Genomic DNA, 26,845 nt, shown 5'->3' on the forward strand with positions numbered 1-26,845 from the left:
TGAGTGAGCGCAGGTCCTTCTGGTGTCTGTCACCTCTGACAGGGTCTGGTGCTATACCTGGCTGGCTCTGGGCCTGCATCCAGTCTACAGAGGCTCAAGCCCCGTGTTCAACAGTCACTTCCTTGTCACAGAGAAGGGATGGAATTGAGACTATAAGGGAAATGTAGCACGGGGAGAACCTAGCACATGCATACATCTTCCCTGGGCAGAGCCCCTGCTCACAGGAAAAACAAAAGACAAAGACAAAGACAGCCACCAGCATGCCTGCTGCCTGGGCCCTCTCACTCAGAAGGCTTGAGGCTGAGGATTCTACTTCATCCCAACAGAAGCCCCAACTTTGACCTTAGTTTTCTGAACCTCCCTTCTCTCTCCATGTTTGTCCCCCAAATCCTGGACCTACAGCACAGCCCTCCCTTTCACGGGTCCTTAACTGCATCTAGACTGCTGGGTCTGAGACACAGGGCCTCTGTCTGTTCTGGTCCTGCCTTCCTGCCTGCCTGCAAGGTGCCCACACAGAAGTGACCCACACAATCGAGGGAGCTCAACTGCCCTTCCCCAGCTGACTGAGACAGATGTATCCCCTGTTTTGGAGATTTCTGAGACAGGGTCTTACTATGTTACCCTGGATGCCTGGAAAACAGTCCTCCTGCTTCAGCCTCCAAAGGCTGGGATTTCGGATGCGCAGTATCATGCCTGGGTTATGAACCAATCCTTTCAAAAGTCAGTCTTTCAAAGTACCAGCAGAAGCCTCAGGCTGTTTCACGGTCCCGGCACCTAGCCAGACTCTCCTTACATCCCTATCTTAGCACCCTATAACCTGGCACTTCCTCTTGACAGAGCCAATGGTCCCTGACTCCTACCATTGGTTTCTGACTCCATGTGAACAGAGCCTGGGTTTGGAAATGTTAGGGATTAGTAGTCAGGCTGGCCTGAATCTCCTCTTCTATCTCATGGTTTTGGGTGAGTTACTGACAAGCCTTGGCTTATTCATAGGGCTGCCTGACAGTTTGAGCACTCTGTGTAAGTCTGACACTTTGACAAACCCTTTGTACACACATCTCAGTGAATCAACATAATCCACCAATGTTGTTTAAGCCTTCATAGCTTTCCCCATACTACTTGAGCCTCTGTAGACACGGAGACTTAAACAGTGCAAGGAATCTGCGCAGTGCATAAGACCCGGGGAATGTGTGCTGGGTGCAGTAGCATCTCCTGGACTTACAGTCTTTACTAAATCTGTAGGATACTATGTAACACACCTAACCCAGCAACCTGTGCTTTTGTGGCTGCTGGCCTATGATTCACTCAGAAAAGAGACACCAGGCTTCTTGGTGTGGAGTCTGTCTAGCTGCTTCTAGCACAAACTTCCTGTTTGCTGTTTTCTACCCATGAGTCTGTTTCCCTGGGAGCTTTTAAAACAGGTAGAGCCACTGCCAGTGCTAGGTCTCATTCTAACTCCCTCACTCAGAAAGCCCTCATGGAGAACCACAGGACTCGCTCCTCTTTAGGGTCTACCCTGTCTGCCACCTGCTGGGTTTCCCTGGCTGTGTATTCACATGCTCCAGCCTTTCTCAGCACAGTTATGAGTAAGGTGCCCTTCTTGTGGGTTCGCGCCACTGCCATGTCCTTGATTCCTGCCACAGGTGCCCCCAGTACCCACTTAAAAGGAACTGCCCAGCTTCTCAGTGCCCTGGTGATGATGCTCAGATTCCCAGGAGGCCAGCAGCCTTGAGAAACCAAGTCTATTTCAGGATGTCATTTAAATACAGAGATGGGAGGGCGGGGAGCCGAGAGGACCATGGCACATTTTCCAGAGAAATGATGCTGCCTGAGTTGCTGTGACTATTTATAACCCCTGGGAACTGGGGACTCGGCTATTTCCTGATTAGATTAGTGCTCAGGGTGCAGGAGCCAGCCCCTGGGATGTCACTCAGAGGGGACAGCCTCCCAGAATACAGGTGCTATCTGTGGGTCCTGGGAACAGGCACTGAGTGAAAGGTATCAGACCATGTGATGGAGAAAGGCAGATGGGGCTTGTGAGGGGCTGGATGGCGGAGAACCAGAGGTAATATACATTCAGTGAGGATCCTCTAGGGTGGGGCTCAGGGGAGAGAGAAACAGGTCCCAAAACACCTTAGAGGGAGTTACTAAGCAGTGGTCAAACATGGACGCACAGCAACTCAACCGTCTGTGTTTTGCTTTCGGCCACTGTGGCCATGCCCTCAGCCCTCTCCCTAAAAGAAGTGGAGGCCTTCAGACTATTGTCCAAGAGTGCAGCAGGTCGTGAGCCACATAACACAGAGGCCCTGTTAGAATCCCAGTTAGCTATCACTCTTTTTAGACCAAAGTGACGCCATATGCAGGACAGGAAGCACCCACATGGTCATATAAGGGGAAGGCACCAGGGACAGAGGACACTCAGTGTGAGTTTTGAGGACGTCCTCAGGTGTGGAAGTCCTTCCTCCCCAGGCTCAGCTTCACCAGCCCAGACAGGTAATACCATCACTTGTTGGCCACTTCCCTGTGCCCTGCCTTTAGGAGGCACAAAGCAAGTGTGCCACTGGCATCTGTTTTCCTAGTCTCGATCAGCTGATAAAGCCATTTTCAAGCCTGAGTCTTCCTGACTGCTGGGCCACATTCTACTATGACACATGTCCTCTACCAGACAGCTAGCCCTTCCCTTCAGCGTTCTGGGAACGATGACTATGTGGCTTCAGCTTCTGGACATGCCCTCATGTGTATTGTTCAATCTTCACTAAGAGGCCTACCTGCCTATGAGCAGCTGGGGACAAAGTCAAAACCAGCCACCCCCTGGTCTCAGTGGAGAGAGAGACAGAGGTAAGAGCATTCTTCAGCACACAGTGCCCTGGGATACACCCAGTGGCTCAGTGGGTGACACACACCACCAATGACAATGCTCAGCAGGGCTCCAGGCCCCCACCTTTGAAAGTGAAACCCCCTTTCTTAGGATACCCCCTCTACCGCTGCCACAGCACTGCAGGGCAGAGGCTGGGAGGAGCTCAGCCTCCTGTACAAGCCCCTGACTTCCTGCCCTCTGCAGCTGCTCCTACCAGCCTACCATTCCTAGTCTACTCTGCCTTTGGCCTGCTGAGACTGAGACCCGCCACTGCCCTCTTCTGGAAAGGTACAGACTCTCCTTAGCCTGTCTCTCTTCAAAGTCTACAGCTTGTTTTAGAGATTTATAAAAGTGAAATGTTCTTTAATAAATGTTCTTTAAATCCAGCGTGCTAAAGCTGCTGTGCTAAGAGGCCACACAGGGGCGTCACATGACTCAAGGGCCTCAGTAAAACACACTGCTGATAGGTTCCAAACGAAAGGTAGCCTGGAGTCTGGATGCTCCTGGAGATCCTCTACCCAGTTAGGTACCATGTGTGCTGTGGGTAGGATTCCTAGGACTCGGATACCAAGGGCCACGGTGGTGATCTTGGGTTGCTTTAGCTTGTCTTCCCAAGTAGTCACAGGCTTAGGGTTGTATCCTCTGGGAAACGAAGCCAGCCTGTCACTGGGACACGCCACAGGCCTGAGAGGCACAGCAGGGCAGGCAGTCTGAAAAGGGATCTGCCAAGAGACTGCCTCGCCTTCCTGCAACAGGGCACTTAAGATTCTGTCAACGTGGCTGCTGAGCTCAGGGAAGGGCAGAGGAACAGGCCTCCATCCTGCGTTCCAGCTCAGCAACTGGGTCAGAAAAGACCAGGGTCAGGATCAGGAAATTGTCACCTCATCTTTCCAGTGGCCTGGCAGCCTTACTGTAAAAGCCCAGCCAGCTCTGACTTTCTAGCCCTCTGCCCCTGGAACAGGTACAGCAAGCAGGGCCAGCCAGGCTGCCCTGAAGGTACTCTGTGGCTGCAGTTTACCCCTCTCCTCCCAAACCAGCCACAGATGGGCTAGGCTGACTCCCTACTCTAAGACACCCGGGTGAGGCCCCTTTGCCTCTGCTCCCTTCCCCTCCCCCTCTCAAGAACTCTCAAGTTCCCAAGGTCCACATATGGAAGGGGTTTAGCAGCTCTGGATGAGGCTTTTATTGAAGCCAGGTTAGCTTCTTAGCTCCACAGCAACCTGCCTTTTCCAGCGCTCCATCCAGGGCCTCGGCCTATACTGAGTAGACCACACTCATGGGCTCTGGCTGGGCATGGCTGAACTTTAAGGAGAGACAGACAAAACTCAAAACTGGACTGCTTCTGGCCTTCATCTCTCCCCAACCCTGCGGCTCTGCCAAGGCCTTCCCCAGCCTGGGGATTTTACTGTAGGGCCGAGCTGCAAGTGAAAAGCAAGTATTTTACCCTGCCTTTGCCCAGGGCCATGCTGGGGTCAGCAGGGCGGTAGCAAGGGCAGGGGCAACAGCCCAGTCTGGAGATGGCCAAGGCCAGAGCAGCAGAGGCAGACCTCAGCTGCCTGAGGCAGTAGGCATTCCAGGATCCTTCCATCCTGGCTGCTACTGGAATGTGAAGGGTCTAGAAGACCACCACAGGCTCAAAGGCCTTGACTTGCAACAGTTTGATAAGAATTATAAAATCTGAGCCGGGCATGGTGGCACACGCCTCTTAATCCCAGCACTCGGGAGGCAGAGGCAGGCGGATTTCAGAGTTCCAGGCCAGCCTGGTCCACAGAGTGAGTTCCAGGACAGCAAGGGCTATACAGAGAAACCCTGTCTTGAAAAAAAAAAAAAAAAAAGAACATAAAATCCTTTTCTGAAACTGACTTTACCTCCCACACTGGCCAGGAAGATCTAGGTAGAGATCCCACTGCTAGTGAATATGGGGATACTGGCAATTTACTGTATAGCTCTGAGCAGACTCACCCCCCAAGCCTTGCATCTGCTCTGAGTCTCATGTCCACACACATTATCAACAGCATCCCTATGCCCTTTGAGACACAGTGTCCTGGGCCAGGTGGCATACCCTATCCACGAGGCAGCTGGGTAGGAACCTGGAGCTTCCATGAGTTCCTATCTAGGTTATCCACTGACCACACAACCCTGACAAATGGATTTCTGAGAAACAGCCTCAGGGCCTGAGCAAGTGCTGGGCTTCTCCTCAGAGGCCATGTAAGTGAGGCAGCTGGTAGAGTGAGAGCCTATATATAGGGTCCAAGCTGTCTGGATTTAAGAACCAGCTCCTTTGCTAAGCACCATGTAACATCATCTGGGTCACTCTCTAAGCTTCCATTCCCTCGTATATAAAATGGCACTAGCACTTGCCTCACAGACTGATGCCCGGTACCCAGGTCATGCTCAAGACACATCAACACTATGAAATTGTGCCGAAAGGCTCTAATGGCTTCCTTCTTGATGCTGACCAGTCCTTATGCCTTCCACTTTGTCCCCTCCACTCTGCATGGCCTTCTGCTCTTGAACACACCTCTCCTAGAGCTTCTGCCACGTAGGCTCCTTTGTCTGGACTTCACTGTCCCCAGATCTTTTGTGGTCAAACCCACGAAAGTTCATCCTTTAAATTACCAAGCGGGGCGTGGTGGCGCACGCCTTTAATCCGAGCACTTGGGAGGCAGAGGCAGGTGGATCTCTGTGAGTTTGAAACCAGACTGGTCTACAAAGTGAGTCCCAGGACTGCCAGGGCTGTTACACAGAAACCCTGTCTTCACCCAAGTCTCCTCTGACCCCCCCCCCCAAAAAAAAACCCTCCAGCTAAGCCTCTCAACCCTTCCCTGTTTTCTTCATAATCACCCAGCCTGGAATAACCCTACTTATTGATGGACTTTTTTAGAACAGGCCCCCTGCCTGGGCCCCTCCATATCCCTTGGCCCAGAACACAGGAGGTACTCATCAACACCTATGCTCCAGGATGTGGGGGATGGAGACAGCAATAGCTTTCCACCATGGTTCCTTCAAGACAGGAGTCACACATTCCAGTTTGCCTCTCTTCTCCCATACCAGTGAATGGTTGGCCATGTGAACTCTCCTGTGTGTGGAGAGTTTAAAGCTCAGGAGTAGGAATTTGGTCACTACCCCACTCACTCCCTTCACTGCACTGATGGCAGGCAGCAAAGATTTATCCAAGGTCTTACAGCAAGTTAAACTATTTTTTCCAGGACTGAAAAAAGGAAGCCCCTTGGCGCCTACCAGCCTAGAAGTCCTTTCTTCTCTAGAAGCCTGTGTCACATGAGTCTGGGGTGCTCCACGGTGGCTCCAAAATGTCGAGCGCAGCACTCAGCACCCGATGGGAATGTGTGTTGTGGGGGCCACTGCACTGGCTATAGTAAGGGTCACTGTCCGGGATAGAGATGCTTCTAGGTTCTGTCTCAGAGCATGTTTCAAGCTAAGCTGGGACTCCTCCCAACCCCCACCACACCCCACACACACAGAAGCCCAGGAATAGCTCCTATGGCCCTCCTGTGGGACCAAGAATAGAGCAGCTGGCCTAGAGAGCCTAGAATCCAAAGACCGATGCTGGCTTTCTTCTGAGCATTGGGCAGGTCCCAGCAGCAGGAGTTGGGGGTTGTGTGTCCACTAGGAAGCTGACAGAACACAAATGCCTTTTTCCTGTCCCCAGCATGCTGTGACAGAGGAAAGGAAGACAAATAGTCCCTTGCCAGCTCATCAGAGGGGTACTTGGCAGAGGGCAGAGTCCCTGCACATGAGTGCCTTTTACCAACATGTGGCAATACCCCCAGAAACTTTAAGAAGTTTCTGAGATCCTTCTTAAAGCCCTCCAATAGCTCTGACCTCATGAGCGTGGGACGTCACTGTATCTGGATGCTACCACAGCCCTGGGTGCCAGGAGTTCTGGCCTTTGAGGAATAAGTTAGGTTGGCAAGCTTAGCAATTCCTGGTCCAAGGCCATCTAAACATAGGGCACTAAGCCCAACTGGGCCAACTGGTCAACCTGTGTATAGGATCAGAGATGCTGGAGGAAACCATAGTGGCCTGGCACTTACCTCATACAGTGCTCAGAGGTAAGATATGCCAGGTGCCAAAAACTTTAACAAGTTCCCCTGAACAAGGACTCCCACCTCTGGGTGCATGAATCCTGTGAGACAGCACACTGTATACAGGGTGGCTCTACATCTGGGTGGGACTACAAAACATCAAATATTCAGAGTCAAGCTCAGTGGAAAGATGGGAGAAGTGGAGTTGAGAGACTATTCACATGGTCCCAGAACTCAGGGTTTTTCACTCTAGGAGGTGGAAGCACAGGGCTATGTGAATACAAAAACCTACTGGTCTGACCATGCTCTTGCCCCACAGAGGTCTAGGAGAAAGATGTGTCAGGGGTCGCCAGTCCTTGGGGGTGGGGGTGGGTGCTCTTGTTCTTTTGTCTACTGCTGAAGGAATACCACAGGGATGCGACTGGTTCCATGAATGGCAAAGGAACACAATGCAAGTTTCTTCTCTTTGCTAATAAGGATTTAGGGAGGATGACAGCAGGGTAGAGTGTCAGACAGCTACAGCCAGGGTGTTTCTAGTGCAGGAGTTTTTAATATCTTTTCTCCTTTCTCAGAAAGGGTCTTACTATATAGCTAATTATGTAGCTCAAGCTAGACTCAAACATGTGGTGGTCTTATTGTCTCAGCCTTGAAGACTAATATTACAGGCTTGTGCCACCACACAAGGAGTTAAGGTCTTTTTTGACGTTCAGACCCATAATGAATGAATGAGCCCACGAAACATGTGTATCTAATATCCAATACCCTCGAACCCTCAATGGCAGGAACAGTCAGTAAACGGCCAAATGAATGTCTTGGGATATATGTGTTATATACAAACCTCTGCTGGAAGTATCTGTCAAACTAAATGACCCTCTAGAGGAGACTAGGAGCAGCCCTGCTGGGCCAATCAAACTGACAACAGAACCCTCTTCTATTGTCCTCATAAGCTCTAAGGAACCCCAGACAAGTGATCTCAAGATGTCCTGAATCTCATCCTTTCTTAGGTACCACCTCTGACCCTTTTGGAGGAAAGGTGAGGTAATGGCCACCACAGGGCAGGTTCATTTAGCAACATCAGCCTCCATCTTGTCAAGAGAAGCTCTTCAAAAGCCCGGCCTTCTCAGGTCCACACAGCCATTCTCTGAGGCAGAGATAAAGGCCCAGAAGCTTTCCCTAGCTCCCTTGTCTCTTCGTTCAGCCTGAATCTCCACTTCTGGCCAGCATCTGGCCTGGTCTGAATGAGAAGCATCTTTGTCCTGGGTGCGGAGAAACAGTAAGAGTCTTGATTTCCTCACTAGACAAATGTCTCTGGCCTGGCTTTGCTTTGGGCCTCTTACTTCGCCTCTATGATTCCCACAAGGGGCCCTATTAAAACCTTTGGCTGTTCCAGGATTAGGAATGGAATTCTTCCTTCGATCCCTTCCCCCTCACAGGTTCAACCTAAGAATTTAGACCCAGGCAGGATAGGAAGAAGGGTAAACTCCTGAGCTTGCTCTACTTGAATATGATTGGAGAAGGGGGGTGAAAAAAAAAAAGAAGAAAAGAAGGCAAATTGAAATGCAAGTTAAATACTGCACGCCCTGGCAGAACCCACAAAGCCAAATGCCACGTGTGTCCCCTGCTAAATGCTTACACAACAAACCAACTGCCAAGCCAGGACCTAGAATGAGGCTTCAGCCCCAGAACTGATTGCGAGGACAAAAGTAACCTATTCCAGCCCTGCCCCTAGGAAAGTCCCTGCACCTCCGCCTCTGCTCCTCCAGCAAACAGGTTTCACACCATTTCAAAAGCTCCATTTTAATACCAGGACCTTTCTATGAGAACAGACGCTTCAGCCCCAGTGTGGGGTCCCAGATGAGTCACCCCTCCTCTGGCTTTTAATGGCTTTGGTTAGAGGGGAACAGGAAGGTCACAGGTATCTCAGCATTCATGACATCAAATTCTTAGGGCACAGTTAGTGAGTTAATAAGGTGGCCCCCCTCTGCCAGACCAGGCAGAACCTGTCCCCCAACCCACCTAAAGTCCTACCTAATCTTAGTGCCCATAGCTTGGCAGTGAGCCATGTTGAAATAAGTAGGCTGCAGAAGGAAGGAAAGAACAGGCCTCGCCCCCACCTTCTGGCCTATGCAGTGAAGCAGGCTCAGGAGGGTGATGTCCCTCTGTCACCTGCAGGGTCCATGACACTGGCATACTTTATCACACAGCATGTGCTAGGGGACTGAATCGCCAACTACAAAGCACAGCCCTGCAGCACAGCCACCCTGCAGTTGCATTGATGCCAACAAGCTCAGCAGTCCAGCACCTGGCTGGCCAGAGATCACATGAGATGCAGACACTGTTAGATACCACTGAAAGCTAAGCCCGCCAATGAGTTCCTACAGTGGCTCTGTTTTGCCAGCCACAAATGAAAGGAAAACTAAAGTGTGGGTTTCAAGGTTTAGAATTTTAACCCTACCTGCCTGGTACCCAGGGTGGCAGGTAGGCTGCAAACCTCTGGCTAGTTTTAGGTCAGGAACCTGCTATGGCACTTTCTTGCCAACCGTGAGGTTTGGGAATGATGTGTTCTGAGCTGGTGGTGTCTGCTGGCCTCAGCAAGACCTAGGCAAGAGGATGGGGATGGCTCCAAGCTGCCTGCAACAAACAGCTGCCTCAGCATAGAGGGGCTCTGGTAGATGCTGGGGACAGTAGGGTTCTGCTTGCTTGGTCCCCAGGGAGACTGAAGGTGACACAGGGGCCCGGGCAGGACAGCTCAAGTTGCTTCCCTACCCAGCGCTTTCCAGGACTGATGTCACCTCTACAGGGTCAACTATGCCTCACTGGCCAGAGATCAAACCAAACAGGAGCCAGTGGGCCCAAGAGCACCCCTCTCGGCATGTGCTGGCTGGCACAGATCTTGGCCAAGGGTCTAGCTCTGAGCTTTAGGGAGACTTCTAAGCCCCATCACAGACTCCATGTCAGTCACTGAGTTGAAGGATTACGAAGGCTCTGGCCAGCCAGGATCGGCACCCTGAAACAACTCAGGCGGTTGACCCCATCTGTGGCCTTATCAAGCAATTACTGTGTGCTAGGCACTTGGTCTGGCTTTTCCTTGGCTGCCTGATGCCAGGGCCTAAAGCCAGCTCCAAGGCAGCCTGCCCAGATGTAGGACAGTCAGCGTCCATCTCAGACTTTAATCCCAACTCAGGTCTGGAACTGTAGGCAAGACCCTGCAGGCAGCTTGCCCTGGCATAGCTTGGTCAGGAACCCCCTGGCATGCTGTGTGAGTTGCTGGATGCCCAGTCGGCATCAGTCCAGCAGTTGTCTGGGTGGTCCCCAGACAGCCCCCAGACTTAGCACATTATTCCCTCTCCACCACCAGTGTCCTTCCTGCCTGGTGGCAATGATCCTTTCAGCTTGTGCGCGCACACATACACACACACACACACACACACACACACACACACACACACACACACAAAACCTTACACAGTAGACCATGTTGAGATGCTCCTCAGCAAAGGGATAGAGAACTGATATACACAAAAGATGGCTGGGGCTAGCCTGTGCTGGGCTGTTGCGTGGACAATGAGATCCGGTGAGGCTGCCTATCTACTTCTATTTCTGCCAGTTTATATTCAGGAGGAAGCCAAGCAGAGTCCACTTGCACAGGAGACAAACCCCTTTCTGCTGAGCCAGGACAAATGCAGAAAAGGCATCATCCAGGGTTAGGGTGGGGGCTGCCACTCTACTCATCACTAAGTTCAAGCACTTAAAGCATACCATAGTCCAACCTCTGTCTTGGGACTTCTGGGATCCAGCAGGAGCAGTAATGCAGAGGTAGACAGAGTCCCAGCACACCCTAGACCTCCCGCAGCCAGCCGCGCAGCCCTCCACCACCCAACCTGCCCCTGCTAGCACCTTGTGGCGAAGCAGCTTACTGCGCACTCGGCCCCAGAGTCGGGCGCCAGTATTGGGCATTCGCTTGCTCCCCGGCTCCTCCAGCTGATCCAGACAGCAGTGCTCCAGGGATTCGCACACTGCTTTCAGGCTGCAGTCGGGCTGGGGCAGGATATCCGTCATGCCGGCGGCCAGCCTGCCGAGCCAGATCCGGGCAGAAAGGTGGAGAAGCGCACAAGCGGCTCTGGAGAGAGCTGCTGTCTGCACCCGCCCGAGTGCTTAGCCGGACTGTTAGTGGAGCAGTCCCAAAGCAGCGGGTGTGGGCCTCCGGTTTCTCCTCCCCTCCCTCTGCGTCCTCCTCCTTCCCCTCCTTCCCCCTCCCTGGAGACTGCAGCCGGGAAGCAGCAGAGTCTGAGGCACCACCAGGGCCCAGTGCCTTCCCGCAGGCAGCCTGCTGCCCTCTCCTGTGAGCTGCAGATCCTGGGACACAGAGTGCGGAACTGGGAGAGCACCCCAGCCGACTGCAGGCAGTGCGCACAACATTGCCGCCCCACCGAAGGAGGTGACTCAAAAAAAAAAAAGGCTCTGGAGCTGCCCCCTCCAAAACTATGCAGGCCTGGGGTTTAACTCTTGGCAGGCTGGGGCTTCTTCTCACATACCCTCTACCTCTCCTAGTCTCTCTACTAAATAAAGTTTGTCAGGAAGCGAAACACAAACCAGTTACTTTTAACTCCTTCACCGCCAGGCTGCTCCTGGCACCTGGGTAGGTATCAAGGAAGTTTTTAGACCAAGCCTGTGGAGACTTCCAGGGGCCACTGTTTTCGGTAAAAGCTGCCTCTGGCCATGAAGAGCTGCCCACCTCCCTTGCAAAGGACTGCTTTGGAGTTCCACTCCCCTACCCACTCAATTCTTGCTCTAAGGCAAGTTCCTCAGTCCCAACTTGGTGACAGGGCCAGCCACTCGTTTATGCTCCCAAGTCTCCAATGGCAAATGTACAGAATAAAGAGGCGGCCATCTGCGGCTGCCCCAGCAGGTATTAAGGTCCCTGTGACCCTCACCAAGGGCTTTGTGAAAGCAAATGTGACTCTCTGGTCAAGGATGTCTGATGGGGAGGTGCTCCTCCACTACCATGGAGGTGCTCCTCCGATGCTGTTTGCAGCTACAGCCCCAGACACCTCACCAACAAAGACTTATGGGGCAGAGGATGGTCAACAGCACAGGAGCAGCAGCAGTGCCTTGAAGACAAGTAAGTGCTCGCTCCTCGGGGTTTGTTGTTCTTTGTTTCTGAGGCAGGGTCTCTTAATGTAGCACTGGCTCTGTAGACCAGGCTGGCCTCAAACTCAGAGATCTACCTGCTTCAGCCTCCCTAGTGCTAGATAAACAGTGTGTGGCATCACATCTAGCAAGCTCTTGTTGTAACTGAAGAATGAGAAGTGAATCCTTTCTCAAGCTAACCATGCAACTTAGAGGGTAGTACTTAGAGACAAGAGAAAAGCTAGAACCCCACATGGCTAGGGCATGTGCAAACTAGTTATTCTGAACATCCCACAGCTGCAAAGGTGGGCATGCGCAGGAAGCAAACTAGGATCTGCACAGTGCCAACCGTGAGCCAAGTACCCTGTGCTGGGCTTTCAACGCCGCACTTATTATATGCAGGTTGTTTTTCCATTTCCAAGTTATGAGAATCAGGGTTCACAGAGAAGTAGCAATCTTGCCTGAGGTCAGAATAGGAAGCTTTGAAGGGGCAGTGAGAGCCCTCCACAGCCCCTGTGGGTCAGTCACAATCACTGCCTAGCTAAAGTGTAGCCAGTGCTCAGGACTCAGGGGAAAGTAATGGATTGGGGTACAGGAATCAGTCCTGGCCCTCTGAATACCCCTGCTGGGTCTCAACCAGTGACAGTCCTTAAGCTTTTCTGCTTCTGCCTTTGGTACGTTTCTGGAAAAGGGACAGTTTCACTGTAGGGCCAGCTAAGAACAGAGGAGATAAAGACTGCTATTTTGAGTGGTCAGCACCACACTGACCCTTTCCTCTCCCTGTGTGGACTAAAAACGCCTCTCTAACCAGATGAAGAACAAACGCTCTCATTCCACATCTGGGGAAACTGAGTCACTAGAGTAGCCTGAGCTTAGAGCAGAGCCTTTGCCCTCCTCACTTAGAAGGAATGATACTTGGAGTGCTACGCGTGACATGCTGAGTTCTACCTGGGGCTTAGGCCTCAGGTTTCACGAAGAGGGACTGGCTAAGTGCCTGACCCTAGAGTAGGGGGCTGAGGAATCAGATGAACCCAAGTCAGTGGTGACAAACTGCCAGCCTAGGATAGGCAGGGAGGAAATGGAACTTAACTGCCAACAGGAAGCAGAAGAGCTTTTGTGGGCCTACTATGTGGCATATGAGGACAGAACTGTCCTCTCTCTGCCTTCAAGAAACCCAAGGTTATACCACCAGGACAGTGAGGATGGAGTGCTGTAGAAGTGGAGAGAAAGATCAATTTCAGCTGGAGGCAATGAGGGATGCTTTGTGGGATAAGGCACTATAAGCATGGGTAAAGTCATTCCATCCCTCCCACAGGTCCCTGCTTGGCTCAGCATCCCTTCACAAAAGGGTGCAATGGCTGGTTGTGTAACCAGCTGAGAAGGCACCATCTGAACTGCTCATCTCATTCACCCGAGGCAGACACACGGCTGGTACCTGGTGCTGGTTAACTGGTTAACTTCAGGACAGCCCACACTGACTTCCTAAGGTTCTCTCCCCTCTAGCTGGGTCACATGACACAGTACAATCTGGGGAATGGTGTAAGCTTCCCACTACTGATGAGGGGGAGAAAGGGGGCAGGGTAAATCCTGTCTCCAAAGTCCTACACTTGTCTGTCTTAAGAACCCCAGGCTCAACACTCGTCTGGGTAAAGCAAGCTCAGATTGGATGAACATTGGCCAGCTGGTCTCCATGGTGATCACAGTGCTTAGCAGATGGATGATTGAGTTGGGAGCCTCTTCCTCGGAGACACTCAGCTTTCCTTTCCTCCTCGAGGACTGGAGCCTTCCTCTGGGGACAGCACAGATTTGCCCTCTCTTCTCCAAGCCTGACTCATTCCTTCCTGAAACCTGTGGCCTAGGAGCAGGGTAGAGGAAGAGCTTTTCAAGATGATGTCCCAGCAAGTTCCTCAAAAGCAGCAGCAGTCTGAATAGTGTGGTCTTCGCAGACAATCAGAGACATCTCTGCTCTAGCGAGGCAAGGCTCTCACACCAGTCTGGCCACCCAGGAAGTAATCACATCCCCTCCCGCTGTGTCCTCCCTTTGCATTCAGCCACACCTGGCAGAGCGGCCTCTGAGGACACCCAGGGCCCCTGTGTCTGGATAAACAGAGCTTGGGTGGTAAGGCCCTCACAAATGAATTAAAACCATCTCTGGTGGACGGTCACATTCTCCCTCATTCCTTCCCTTGGCTCTTGGCCAGAGCAAAGAGTAGCTGTCCCTCGGGGGAGGCGGATAGGACCCTGGCTATAGCAGAGAGGGGGACCCCTCTAATCAGCACAGATGTGACCGAGGCAAAAGAGGCCAACGGGGGATACTGCCCAGCCTGAAACGTTGCCTGGGACTCCCACAGCATTACCCTGCCAAGAGCTGTGCCAAGGATAACTTTCAGGCAAGCCCCCGCACCCCCATGAACACAAGAGGAAGGTTCTTTCTCAGAACCTCAGGCTGCCTCTCTAGAGTAACCTGTTTTCTCAGAACCACTTTCAGCTCGCCCCATCCCTGCCTGGAACTCCAACCCTTGCCAGCTCCCCCTGCTCAAGAGTGATGGGGGGAGGCTCCCCCAAGTAGACTACTGAGAATCCCAGGTAAAACACAGGACCCTGGGGGAGTAAGGGGGAGGGAGGGAGGGAGGGAGCCCCTGAGTCTCAGCATGGCAGAGGCCCAAAGGAACAGACCTAGAAGGCAGATGCTGATGGAGGCAGGGCAGGCCGAGGTTACTGTACAGAAGAGGGTTGAAGACAAGCACTGGGTCCAGAGAGAACAGGTCCAATGAAGAGGCCATGCTAGCAGGGGGTGACATGGCACATCACAAGGGAAAACCAACCAGGGAATGGGGGTGGGTGGAGACCAGGAGAGGGTCCTGGGCTCTCCACATGGATAGCTTTGTTGGTTACACGTTCCTGTGTGCTTTTATCTTGGTAGGTACCCATCTGTGCTGGATACTTTTATGTCAACTTGACACAGGCTACAGTCATTTGAGAAGAGGGAATCTCAATTGAGAAAATGTCTCCATCAGATCCAGCTACAGGCAAGCCTGTTGAGCATTTTCTTAATTAGTGATTGGTGGGGCAGGGCCCAGCCCATTAAGGGTAGTGCACCCTGGGCTAGAGGTCCTGGGCTCTGTAAGAAAGCAGGCTGAGCAAGCCATGATGAGCAAGCCAGTAAGCAACAGCCCTCCATGGCCTCTGCACCAGCTCCTGCTTCCAGGTTCCTGCCCTGACTTCCTTTAATGATGAACAGAGATTTGAAAGTGTAGGCCTTTCCTTCCCAAATTGTTTTTGGTCATGGTGTTTTACCACAGTGATAGTAACCCTAACTAAGACACCATCCTAGCTAAACATGCATACTGATAGTCAGTGGTCTGTCCAGACTGAGAAATCAAGAAGTTTTTTTTTTCTAAGTTGTTTCTAAGGCTACCACCCACTAAGTAAGTCCTTCGCATCTTCTCTGTTCAGGCCTTCACTAGGCCCAACAATGGGAACTCCTGGCTCAAAGTCAATAAGGAGCCAATAACAGCTAAGCCAAGAAGCTACCTTTTGACTCATTTACTCATTCACCACTGAATAGATGCTGACTACATGCTGGGCAGAGGTCTTCTTAGAGCTCAAAGCAGAACTCAGCCTAACAGCAACCAGGCCACTCCCCAGCGGCTACGCCCCCCCCATCTCCCCCACCCCGACTCAATTGAAGCAATCAGGGCTCTGTAGGGAATCTGCTCCCCTCCCAGGCTCCAAAGCTCCTTGAGAGCCTTTCTTATGCCTGACAAACAGCCATGTAAGGGGTTGTAGCAATTTCAGCTCTGGCACTTCAATTCTTTGTTCCTGAGCAGGTATGCGTAGTTACAGATAGATGTCAAGGGTAAAAGGGTTGGGAGCAGGTTCCAGGATGGGTCCGAGTTTAAAACACCATGGTAGCTAAGATGAAAAACCTACCCAGCCCACCCAAGGTGGCATGCCCTCCCACTGTCTCCTCAGAAGCCTGCACTGGTTCTTGAATAGTGGATGGTCCAAAGCACTGATTCCCTGGCAGCCCCTCTTCACCCTGCCTCACCACCTCAGGTGGCTGTCCCAGGGTTCCCAGTGGCAGTCGGTGACAGGAGGGGCTGAAATAGTCTAAGAGCTTATGTTCTGTGGAAAGACTGGACGGACAGCATGTCCCTGGCAACTCCTCGTGTTTCTCACGGCACATCTGACCGTGGAAAGGGTGGAAAATCCGCTTGAGCCTCTGGGAACATTTTGATCATTCAGAACTAATCCACCCAGGGACAGGGTGGGAAAAACACCTATTCCATCCCGACATACCCATCTACCCTACCCTGACTCCAGGACAAGACACCAGCAGCAGCCAGGAGCATGCAAAGATAACACCTCCCCACCCCCTCCACCCCCCACCCCTCCGGGCCACTTGCCTGCTCCTTGTCAGTGGTAGAGGACTCCAGATGTGCTTTGGACACATGGGGCCTCCCAGGCCACACTACAGTAGAGGATATCCTACAGACAGTGGTGAGTTACCACAGGAGCATCGGGAATGCATCCGGATCCTTGGCACCAGTGGTAAGAGCTCCTAACTGCTGAGCCGTCTCCAGCCCATCAAATGAAATGTTATACTCCAGTCTCCTGACCTCCCAATCAGATAAAAACAAGTAAGCAGAGTGGTAAGTCTGGCTGAGACTGGACAGAGGACCCACGGCTCTGTCCTCTAGTCCTCACCTATCTCAGGGCCATGCACATCCCTGCTGCAACTTCCCAAGCTCTACAGGCTGAACCAGAAGCCCTCGATCTCCTTTCCAGTGTCTACCGTCCAAAGTTGAGCAGAGACAATAAATAGTTCTCAAGAGAAATGCAGTTTCCTTTGACAGCAGCCACCAGCCCTCAGTCCCCCTCAGGGTAGATGAGGTGGGGAATTTCAGAGATTAGGAACTTTCCTTCCCCTTCTTTTTGGATACAGAATCTCACTCTGTAGGCTCTGGCTAGCCTGGGACTCACTATGTAAACCAGGCTGGCCTCAAAGTCAAAGAGATCTGCTTGCCTCTGTCTCCTGAGCATTTGGGATAACAGGTCAGTACCAGCATGCCCTGCCCAGATTAGGGGCCTTTTTTCCAGACAGGGTTTCTCTGTATAGCCCTGGCTGTCCTGGAACTCACTTTGTAGTCCAGGCTGGCCTCAAACTCAGAAATCCGCATGCACCACCACACCCGGCTTTTTTTTTTTTTTTTTTTTTTTTTTTAAATTTTAGGGGCTTTTATTCTCAAGTAGACTATTTGATTCAGAACTCAACTCTTAGCTTCACTTTGGGAAAACGCTTACCTCCCTGGGGCTTTCAGTGAGCTAACACTGAGCCCATCCACTCATGCAGACTGGTGTTTTCTAGGCCATCTTGATACCCAAATCACTCTGGGGTCTGCACCGAAGGTACTGCAGCTCAGCAATTCAGTCAAGGTACGGGCAGGCTGCACGTGCTGTGAGCATGCACGCAAGCGGGTATTTCATTTCCCAGTGTGAGGACTAGCCGACCAGCAAGCAGAGCATCTACACCCTCATCACCACTGAAGGCAGCAGGTCCCACTCAGCTATAACTCAAGAGAATTCCGTGGAATTTGCCTGAGTCCTTTTCTTACAGCTTTTGTAACAGATGAGAGTAGGCTTCAGATCAGCTCCTTTGATTTCTAGGAAGGCAAAGTGCAAGCCCCACCTGAAGGGCGGGCGCCTGATGTTCCTCCAGGGTGGAGAAGACAAGCTGGTGGGAGTCGTCCAAGGCCAGCTGCTGGCATCAAACCTGCCTTCTGCCTCTGAGCCTCTGAGCCTCAGGGCCCAGGAACCAGAGCTGAGAGGACAGCACTCTCCTCAGCGTTTGTGAGGGTGTTCCCAGGGCCTAATGGCAGCAGGTAGCAAGATGCTTTCTGGACTGGCTTCCCAGTGTGTCTCCTACCTTCAGAGTGGGCCTAGAGGAGAGCCATCAAGCCTGCATGCCAAGATGGAATTCCCAAATAGAGAGGAGCAGGGAGGAAGGGGGCGCCCATCTATATCCTGTCAAATGTATCTTGTCTTTCCTGTCTCCAGGATACACTGGTAGGGTCCAGGTTCCCCGAGTCAGGAACACGTGGGCAACGGAGGCAGCCTAGCTGAGGCTTGCACCCTCACAGGTCTGCCCTGCCCCCAAGACAAATGTGCCGCTACCTACTCTCCATGCCTGGCCTCAGGACCTGCCTCGAGTGACAGTAGCTAAGTGTCATATGGTGGCACCCATCTTTAATCCTAGTACTTGGGAGGCAGAGACAGGGATATCTTTATGAGTTCAAGGCCAGCCTGGTCTACAAGTTGAGCTCTAGGACAGCCAGGGCTGTTACACAGAAAAACCCTATTTCAAACAAACAAAAACCAAACCAACCAAAACAAAATAAAAACCCTGGATAAACAAGAAAAAGTAGCAACAGAGACACTGGCTGGGAAGAGAGCCTGCAATAGCTGAAACAGAATGAACCCCTGGCAGGACAATGGTCCCAGTCCCCTAGACCATTGGAGGAGATGGTGTCTGAGGCAATGGGCAAACCTATGCCTGTTCCATAGCCTCCTCTGCCCAGGTGACTCTAGGATTGTCAAGTGGTGGTGACCGTGGCAAAGAAAAGCAACCCCCCCCCCAGCCCCCGACCCCCAGAGTAGCACTGAGAGCAGCTGACAGCAGGGCCACAAAACATGAACTTGGGGCAGACGTTCCTAGACACCAAGCCCTGGACACTCATATCTGGCACAGGCTGGAGGTAAGGGGAGTCCATCTTTCAGAGAGGCCACTGCTGTGTTCTAGAGCAGGGAGCAACCAGAGGCTGTGATGTGTGCCAGGAAGAGACTTAAAGGGCTGGGGTGGTGGGATAAAAGGGAAAGAAGGGGCCAGGCGGCGGTGGTGGTGGTGGTGGTGGCGGCAGGGCTGGTGTGCCTTTAATCCCAACATTCGGAGGTGGAGGTAGGCAGATCTCTGTGAGTTCAAGGCAAGCCTGGTCTACAGAGGGAGTTCTTGGATGGCCAAGGCTAAACAGAGAAGCCCCTGTCTAGAAAAACCAAAAAGCAAAAACAAAAATCAGGGGGGAAGGGCCACTGACCAAGGTCCCCCCAAGCCCCTATCAACTTCCATTAGTTAAAAACATGTCCTCCACCAGGGAACAGGGACCTGGCTGTGGTCACTGAGTTTATAAACAAGACCTAGAGGACAAACAGGACAGAGAGTGAAGGAGTTCAGAGAAAGACTTTAGGTCACATGGGTCAATGTGTCAGAAGCAGGCTACCGGGGCAAGAACTACCAACAGGGCCATTAGAGAGTTATGTAGGGACACTGGAGGGTAGGAGGCTGCTGGGGGAAGCCTTCACTCCCGTTCTAGCAGGATCCCGACCCAGGCTCGCTCTAAGCTCTCTCACTCTGCACAGTAATTGAGACCAGAAGCAGCTCTCCTGTAGCTGACAAAGGTCCCTTGTTCAGGGCTCCTCACACGGTGCCCTGAGCCAGCTGAGAGCAGCTCTAGGAGAAGAGGCCAGCTGCTCTGTGCGGGGCAGGGCCACCTCAGAACCTCTACCACAGCTGCTCCGACTCTGTCACCTCAGGACAACAGATCCTCAAACACAAAGGACACTTGCAGGTAGCACCCTCGGGAGGGGACTTCTCCACAAGGTATACCCAGAATTCCTGGAGTAGGGAGCTGAGCCTGCCCACTTAAAATAAAAGGCCCTCCCCAAGTTTGAGCCTCATGGGCTTTCATACTCAGTTCTCATCACAACCCAAATCACAGGTAAAAAAAACTGAGGCTGCAGCAGGTGGAGTAACTCAGCCACTCTCCCAAATAATGACCAGAAGGAGCAAATCCTCTCATGGTTTCTTTACTACATTGGCAAGTCCTGTTTGAGATCTCTGCTCAGTGCTTGCCACTTACAGGGTGCCCAGCAAGCAGACACATGCAGATAAAATAGGGAAACATGAACGGATGTGCACACGGAGCTCTGACCTGCTCCTCCGGATAGATTCCATAACCTGCATCTTACAAGATGGAGGTGAGGAGAGGGAACAATTCCCACTTAACTGGTGAAGAAACCGAGGGACCAAGAAGCCACGGAACCAGGAATTATTTTTTTGACCCACAGCCCAGGGCTCTTTCCACAGTCTCAAGTCACTGGGTAGCAGCACACTCAGTAACTACCCAAGGGAGGATTGGGAGGAGAGCTGAGGAAAGAAAGGAAAGGAGCCAGCTTCTCTAGGGGGCGGGGCTAGGGGCGGGGCGGATCAGATGTACTCCCTCCCTAGGGGGCGGATCAGAGGCGGCTTAACCACACTAAGCTCCTAACTGTGACCCAGGGTCGCCGGGCTCTGCTGTTTTTTGCAGCTGGAAGTAAAAAACATACGTGAAGGTGGGAAAGGAGACTTGGAAATTTCTAGCTCCAAAGACTATGCTTAAAAAAACTGTCAGAGTCTAAGGGTGGAGCAAATGCCAGTGTCCACAGATAAGATATATCCAATAATAGTGGAATATTATTGAACCCAGGAAAGGAAAGGAAAGGAAAGGGGTGTGCATGAACCCTGAGACATTATGATAAGTAGTCAGTAGTCAAATACAGGAGAATGGTGGTTGCTGGAGGCTGGGGGAGGGGAGAAGGCGGTTAGAGTATAAAGCTGCAGGAGAAGAAGGTAAAATGTTTCAAAGCTACACCTGGGTGATGGATACAAAAAAATGTGTGGATGGATCCACACAGGTTGTCCTCTGACCTATACAGGTGTGCTGTGGCATGAGCACTCACTCCTACCCTTCTTTCCCCACAGAGCAAATAAATAAGTGTAAAACAAGACAGAGGGCTAAGTAGGGCACAGTGGCACATTCCTACAATCCTACACTCAGGAGATAGATGCAAGATGCAAGAGATCAGGAGCTCAAAGCCAGCCTTGGCTACACAGAGAATCTGAGGCCAGATTGGGCTACATGAGCACCTGTATGGGGGTGGGGTGTTTAAAAGTGTCTAAATACTGCCAGATTTGCCCATTGGGGCACTGGAGGTAGAGACTGGCCTTTGTGACTTCCTCCATTTATAAGAGCTCTGATCTCTTTAAATGGCCCCATCATAAAATCGCCCTGGCTTGCCTTTCCCCTGCTGACCCAGCCAGCTTTGACTGGTTGGACCCTGGGAATATGCAAATCAGACAACAGTTGGGGAGATCACATCTGGAGTCTGGAATGGTGTAGTTAGAAATAGACCAGGATAAACATAGAGGATTCCCCCTGGGAGCAGGGAACCAAAGCAAGCTAATGGAGGATGCTTCAAGCTAAGCTGGGCTATGGGCAAGCCAGCAGGGAGAGGTAGATAGTGCAGTGGCTGTACAGAAAATCCACAAGGAATGACTCTGGGGGTCCAAAAAGAAAGGGATAATTCCAAAGCCTGCAAGAGAGATGGAACAAGCTGGTAGGGTGTTTCAGTGAATTTCAGTGGCAAAAGGCAGTGGCCTTGAAGTCACACACTGTCTGCATTCTACCTATAAGTACTGTCATTTACTTATTCAGCCAGTGGCCAATCAAAAGCTTTGCCGACTTTGGATGGAGGTCCCTGAACCACAGGCAACCTATGTGAAGGCAGGCTTGTCATTCATCCTTTGTGGTCTTGGTCTCCTTCTCCTCAAGAGACAGGATTGGATGGCCTTAGACCCTGTAGGCCATCTTCTTTTATTCATTCCTTTACCTCCCTCCCACCTGCCTGGCTCACAGCCCCTCCTGTTCAGGGCAAGCTGGATGCCTTAATTTCCTGGCCCACTCCCTACACATTCCTGCTCCTCTGAGCTCACATGAGGGTCCCTCCCCCAAACTCCTGCCTCATTTCTGCTGATCCAGAGCCTGCCCACTCACTAAAGTAACAGACCCTTAAGAGAGCAATTACATGCCTGCTACTATATAAACTGATTAAAAGTACCTTAATAATGTGCTTTTAAAATGTATATCTAAAGACTATATACAGGCCTAAACCAGGGTTTATGATACAATGCCATGAAAATAGAAAAAATATACAAAACACACACTATGATTAAGCCTACATAATAGTGTACACACCCAAGGGCGGGGGGAAAAGCACAGAATTATATAATAAAGGGTCGTGGGATTCAATGGGAGGGCTGGTGACTGTCAAGACTCTTCACAATGACTCTAATTTTTCAATACAAACCCTGCTTTTGGAATTAAAGATCCAGCGCTCTTAGATCCCCCAGCCTCACATCCTTCTTGAAGCCTCCCTACCTCCAGCCACATAACCTTCCCTGTTAGTTTCTACCCATTCCTTACCCAGGACAGTGGGGGCTGCAGAGCACCCTAGCAATGGGCTTTGGAGTTGGCAGCAGAGGCTAACTAGCTCTAGGTTAGGGTGCTGCTTCTCCTGAGTTCACACCTGGACCTTGGACAGGTTATTTGCTCTCACTGCCTGGGTGTGCTTATCTTTGTGACCCTTCCTGCTCACAGGATGCTGTGGAGACCCCCTGCGGCCATAGCTGAGGGCTTCTTAATCAGTATTGTGCTAGCATCTTGTGCTGCTGTCTGGTAGCCTGTAGTACAATACTAGCCCTTCAATCTGATAGGGTACCCTACACTTATGTGCATTCACTGCAGAGGCACTGTAAATTTCCCCCTCCCCAAATTTATAACCTGCCTGGCTCTTTTCCATGCATTCTACCTCTTTCTAGGCACACTATGCTAAAGTGTTTTGCATCCGGAGGTGACACTACTCCAACCAATGGCAATCTGAGGCTCTTGTTATGCCAGACAGCAAGACTCCAGCTCCATCACCAGGCCTTTAGCCACGTCAAGGCCTTTCAAACCTGGGCTGCAAGACTTCTTGATGAAGGCCTAAGATATACAGAGGACCAAGGAGACAGCATAGCATTCCCTGCATACTGTCAGCAGAGGCACTTTGGGCTCAGTGTCCCATCTGTGAAGCAGGACAAAGGGGTCACCTTCCATGCAGAGCTGTATCAGGATCACATCAGACAGCACTTGGGTCTGAGCTTCTCAGAGCACAAATACTGGACACACATGGCAGTGACCAGTGCTACCATTTGTCTGCACTGATTATAACACACAGCCCTGCCTCCACTTTCAGATGCGCTCCTACATCATGGCTACAAGAGAGCAACCCATCACAGAAGCAAACGCCTAGAGCTCAGACTCCGGGTCCCCTCACTGATCCCAGGCTGGGCTGAGTAGAGGCATCCCCCCACCCCCACCCCATTGAGCATCCCTTAGGTCCTACCTCCTCTCCCACCAAGCTCTCAGGACCCGCTGAAGGGAAGCAGCAACCTGGGTTGCAGAATTAGGTAGAACTCTAGACACCTTAAACATGTGGCAGCTATGGAAACAGGCTGTCCTACAGCTCCGTGGGGCCTGGCCATGTGGGACTGTCCAGTGCAGACTATCCATCCAGCCTGGCTGTCTCAGTGGCTCTGAGGTAGCTACAGTGCAGGGCTTTAAGAGCCACGTCACCCCCTCCCCAGTGCCCAGGAGATGGTGAGGTGAATCCATGGCTCATAGCCCGGGTTGTGCTCAGGAGGCTGAGTGCTAGAGAACTTCAAAGGCCTCCTGAGGCCCTGGGCTCTGAGCTGCCCACTCACTGGCCTGGTCGGTCGGCTGGCAGCTGGGACGTTTGTGTTTCTTTTAATATCAACTCTCAGGCATTTAACATTCTTCGAAGCTAAAACCAGAAACATTTTCCTTAGCAGAATGTGCTTTCGGCTTTGCCAAATACAACCTGGCAGCCTCCCCTCCCCCGAGACCTCCATCTGCTCCTGTCTCCAAGAGCTGATGATTTATGGTATTTCCTCTGGGCCTGAGCAGCACCGTGAGGGCAGAGGGAGCCGGGCTGCCTGCCATCCAGGGGGAGACTCCTGGCCCTGGGATCTGAGTGGAGAGAGGCAGGGGGCCGTAGTGCTCACAGAGCTGGCTGCCCTGGTCACTCTTACATTTTACAGCCATCGATGGCCCAGGCAGCGTGGCAGCTTCTTACATCGCTTGGCTGCTTGTCTGCCAAGGCTGGCCAGGCCAGCCTGGAACTTGTTCCCTGCTTATTGCTTGGGCCTTGACCAAGGCCATAGAGGTGAGGGTTTTGCTACTTAAGAGGACATGTGACAGGGATTGGATTCAGAGAGCTTTCTGTCATTCTTATTTCCGAAACAATGAAGGGCTGGCACGTGGTTGCCTAGCAGCACTGTCTCCCTGGTGACAGCACCAATGAACAGGGTACAGGTCCCTCAGCATCAGGAAAGCTGTGCTTAAGAACATGAGGCAGATGGCTGGGCCTCGACTGGAGGGTACCACCCCTCTATTTAGATACTGAACCCAAGACAGGTGGGGGATGGGGATACCCACACACCTCCCAGTGGCACCAAGTAAAACACCAGAGAACAATCAACACTATCTTAAAAAAGAACGCAGTGGTTACAACCCTTAGAGGACCCAGGATTTGTTTCTAGCACCCTCCATCCTTAACTCTAATACCAGGGGGTACAACACCTTCTCTGGTTCCGCCGGCACCAGTCACACAAGCAGTGAATACACATGCATGCTGGCAAAATCCCCATAAACATGAAATAAAAACTAGTATTAAAAAAGAGTGACACATGGGGCTGGAGAGATGGCTCAGCAGTTGAGAACACTGACTGCTCTTCCTGGGGTCCTGAGTTCGATTCCCAGCAGCCACTTGGTGTCTCACAACCATCTGTAATGGGTTCTGATGCAATCTTCTGGAGTGTGTCTGAGGACAGCTACAGTGTACTCATATAAATAAAAATTTTTAAAAAATCTTTAAAAAACAGAAAAAGAGTGACACTCCCTGCCCAGGATGAATTTGGTATGCATGTTGGGGTCAAAAGTTAAGAGACCCAGAGCATCCATGCCTGCCACCCAGCCTTGTCATTATCTCCCTTAAGTTCATGGTCACAGAATCTGCACACACTGTGTCTTAAGGGTGAGCCACACAAGGCGCCAAGCAGCAGTGTGAATGGCTCCATGCTAAACATTATCCCTCAAGCTTTCTCGAGAAGATAAGTAGATAGCAGCATTTTTCAAAACTGGCACAATGCCTCAGAGATACAAGTGCACACAGACCCTTTCCCTCATTTCCATCTTCTGGGCACCAGGAAACACTGAAACACGTGCACTCACTGAGGCTCTGACTCTGTTGATATCCTTTCCCTCCCCTCCCCACCGCCAAGACAGTGACTCCCATCACAGGTGAGGACAGTACAGGAACTTGGAGCCCGGCAGCCCTGCTGATCCTAAGCCCTTGTGGTAGAATGGCAACCACTGGGGCACATGTGACTCCCCTCTGTCTCACACCCATAGCACACACAGCTCATTACAAGCATCTACATCTCTTCCTGCTTATGACAGCCTCGTGATGCTTCCCAACATAGCATCACATAGAAAACCACCAACAGACTGAAAGTTATTATGACAACAAAGGCAGGAACACGGTAGTCTACCTGGGCCAGGTATGGTCGCCAGGGGACCCAGGATCTCTGGGCAGCTGGGTCACAGCAAGGAGCCAACTTTAGGGAACTTGTCTTAGCTTTGAGCCAAAGTCAGAAAAGACCAAACAAGGAATAAGAAAGGCTTCTTAACTGTACAATCCTGGCCTACAGCTCCAGGTCTCACCCTGGTTCCTTACCTGGATCTGCCCCTTGCCCATGATCTTGTCCACAATCTCATTGTTGTCTTTGTTGACCTTGGTCTTGTCGTAGCACTTCTCATAACACAGGATCCTCAGGGACTGTGAACCCTCCAGCTCAATCTCAAACTCCTGGTGAGAGACAGGAAGGAACACAAGCCCTGAGCTTCTGAAGGGGAGACTTGTGGCTTTCCAACGTCCCACCAAGTGTGGGTGTTGGCTTTGCAAGGCTTGGGTGGGCAGGACCCAGGAGGGCCACATCACGAGACAAAGAGGGGCACTGGTACTTTCTGGAGTGAGGCCTCTATGTGGAGTGGGGTTCGGGACCTTATCTGAAACCCCAGGATTCACTGACCTAAACACTGGTCTGCAGGCAGACGACTAGTGGAAGTAAAGGATTAGGGAGATACAGCTGGTCCAGCCAGTGATGTAGTCACCCTCTGCAGAGCAAACTGGGACATGAGCCTCCTCTACTTACCTCATCCCACTTGGGCTCTGTCGTGTCCCGAAACACCCTGGTCTTGGCTTTGCTGACAAAATAGCCAAAGGAATCCACCTCCAGAGTACAGTAAAGATCTGTAGGAGGAAGGACAGACATACCAAGTGAGCCTGAACAGGGGCCAGGACGCAGGGAGTGGTCAAGGGCTCAGGAAGGAAGAGGTACAGGCTCTGAGGGGCAGAATCTGAGCTTTAAGCATTAAGCATACATGGATCCTATGGCATCTCTATTGACTATGCAGCCTGGGCAAATCCCTGGGGCCTCAGCTTCCTGTGTACAAGGCAGAAATTAGTGACCACAGGGAGCTGCCACAAGACCAGCGCAGGTAATGAGGTGGCAAAGGCCCTGAACATGCCTCGGCCCTGGCCACTCTGAGTTTCCTCTGAGTGTGCTGTTGGTGTTCTGTAAATTCAGTGTCATGCAGCCCTTTCAAGCTCCTAACCATCCAGGGACGAAGGAGGCCCGCTTCCTGTCTCTGAAGTGCTCACTGCAGGAGAGGCAAAGCGTAAGTGGCACAATAGCATGGCAGGTGCCATGACCCCGAGTATGATGGGGACACCAAGTGGAGGCCTATTCACTCCAGAAGCAATGCTGACTGACTGAACGGCTGCTGAGGGGCTAATAGCATGAACTTGGTATGAA

At 51.7% G+C, this 26,845-nt stretch overlaps 1 protein-coding gene across 11 annotated transcripts in view; it reads right to left on the reverse strand.

Moving 5' to 3' along the window:
- Abr (active BCR-related gene) overlaps positions 1-26,845 on the reverse strand; it is a 206,593-nt gene that overhangs the window by 9,417 nt on the left and 170,331 nt on the right. For 6 of the 11 annotated variants that reach the window (NM_198894.2, NM_198895.2, NM_198018.2 and 3 more), the window contains 2 exons: positions 26,183-26,280; positions 25,705-25,836 (listed from right to left, as the gene is read on the reverse strand). In NM_198894.2, coding sequence (NP_942597.1) covers positions 25,705-25,836; positions 26,183-26,280 — 230 coding nt within the window. Of the gene's footprint in view, positions 1-10,800; positions 13,889-25,704; positions 25,837-26,182; positions 26,281-26,845 lie in introns of those variants that run through there. The other 5 variants (XR_003949222.1, XR_003949224.1, XM_030245470.1 and 2 more) reach the window with 3 other exon arrangements.

The sequence above is a fragment of the Mus musculus genome, chromosome 11, assembly GCF_000001635.26.
Source record: "Mus musculus strain C57BL/6J chromosome 11, GRCm38.p6 C57BL/6J".
NCBI lineage: Eukaryota > Metazoa > Chordata > Mammalia > Rodentia > Muridae > Mus > Mus musculus.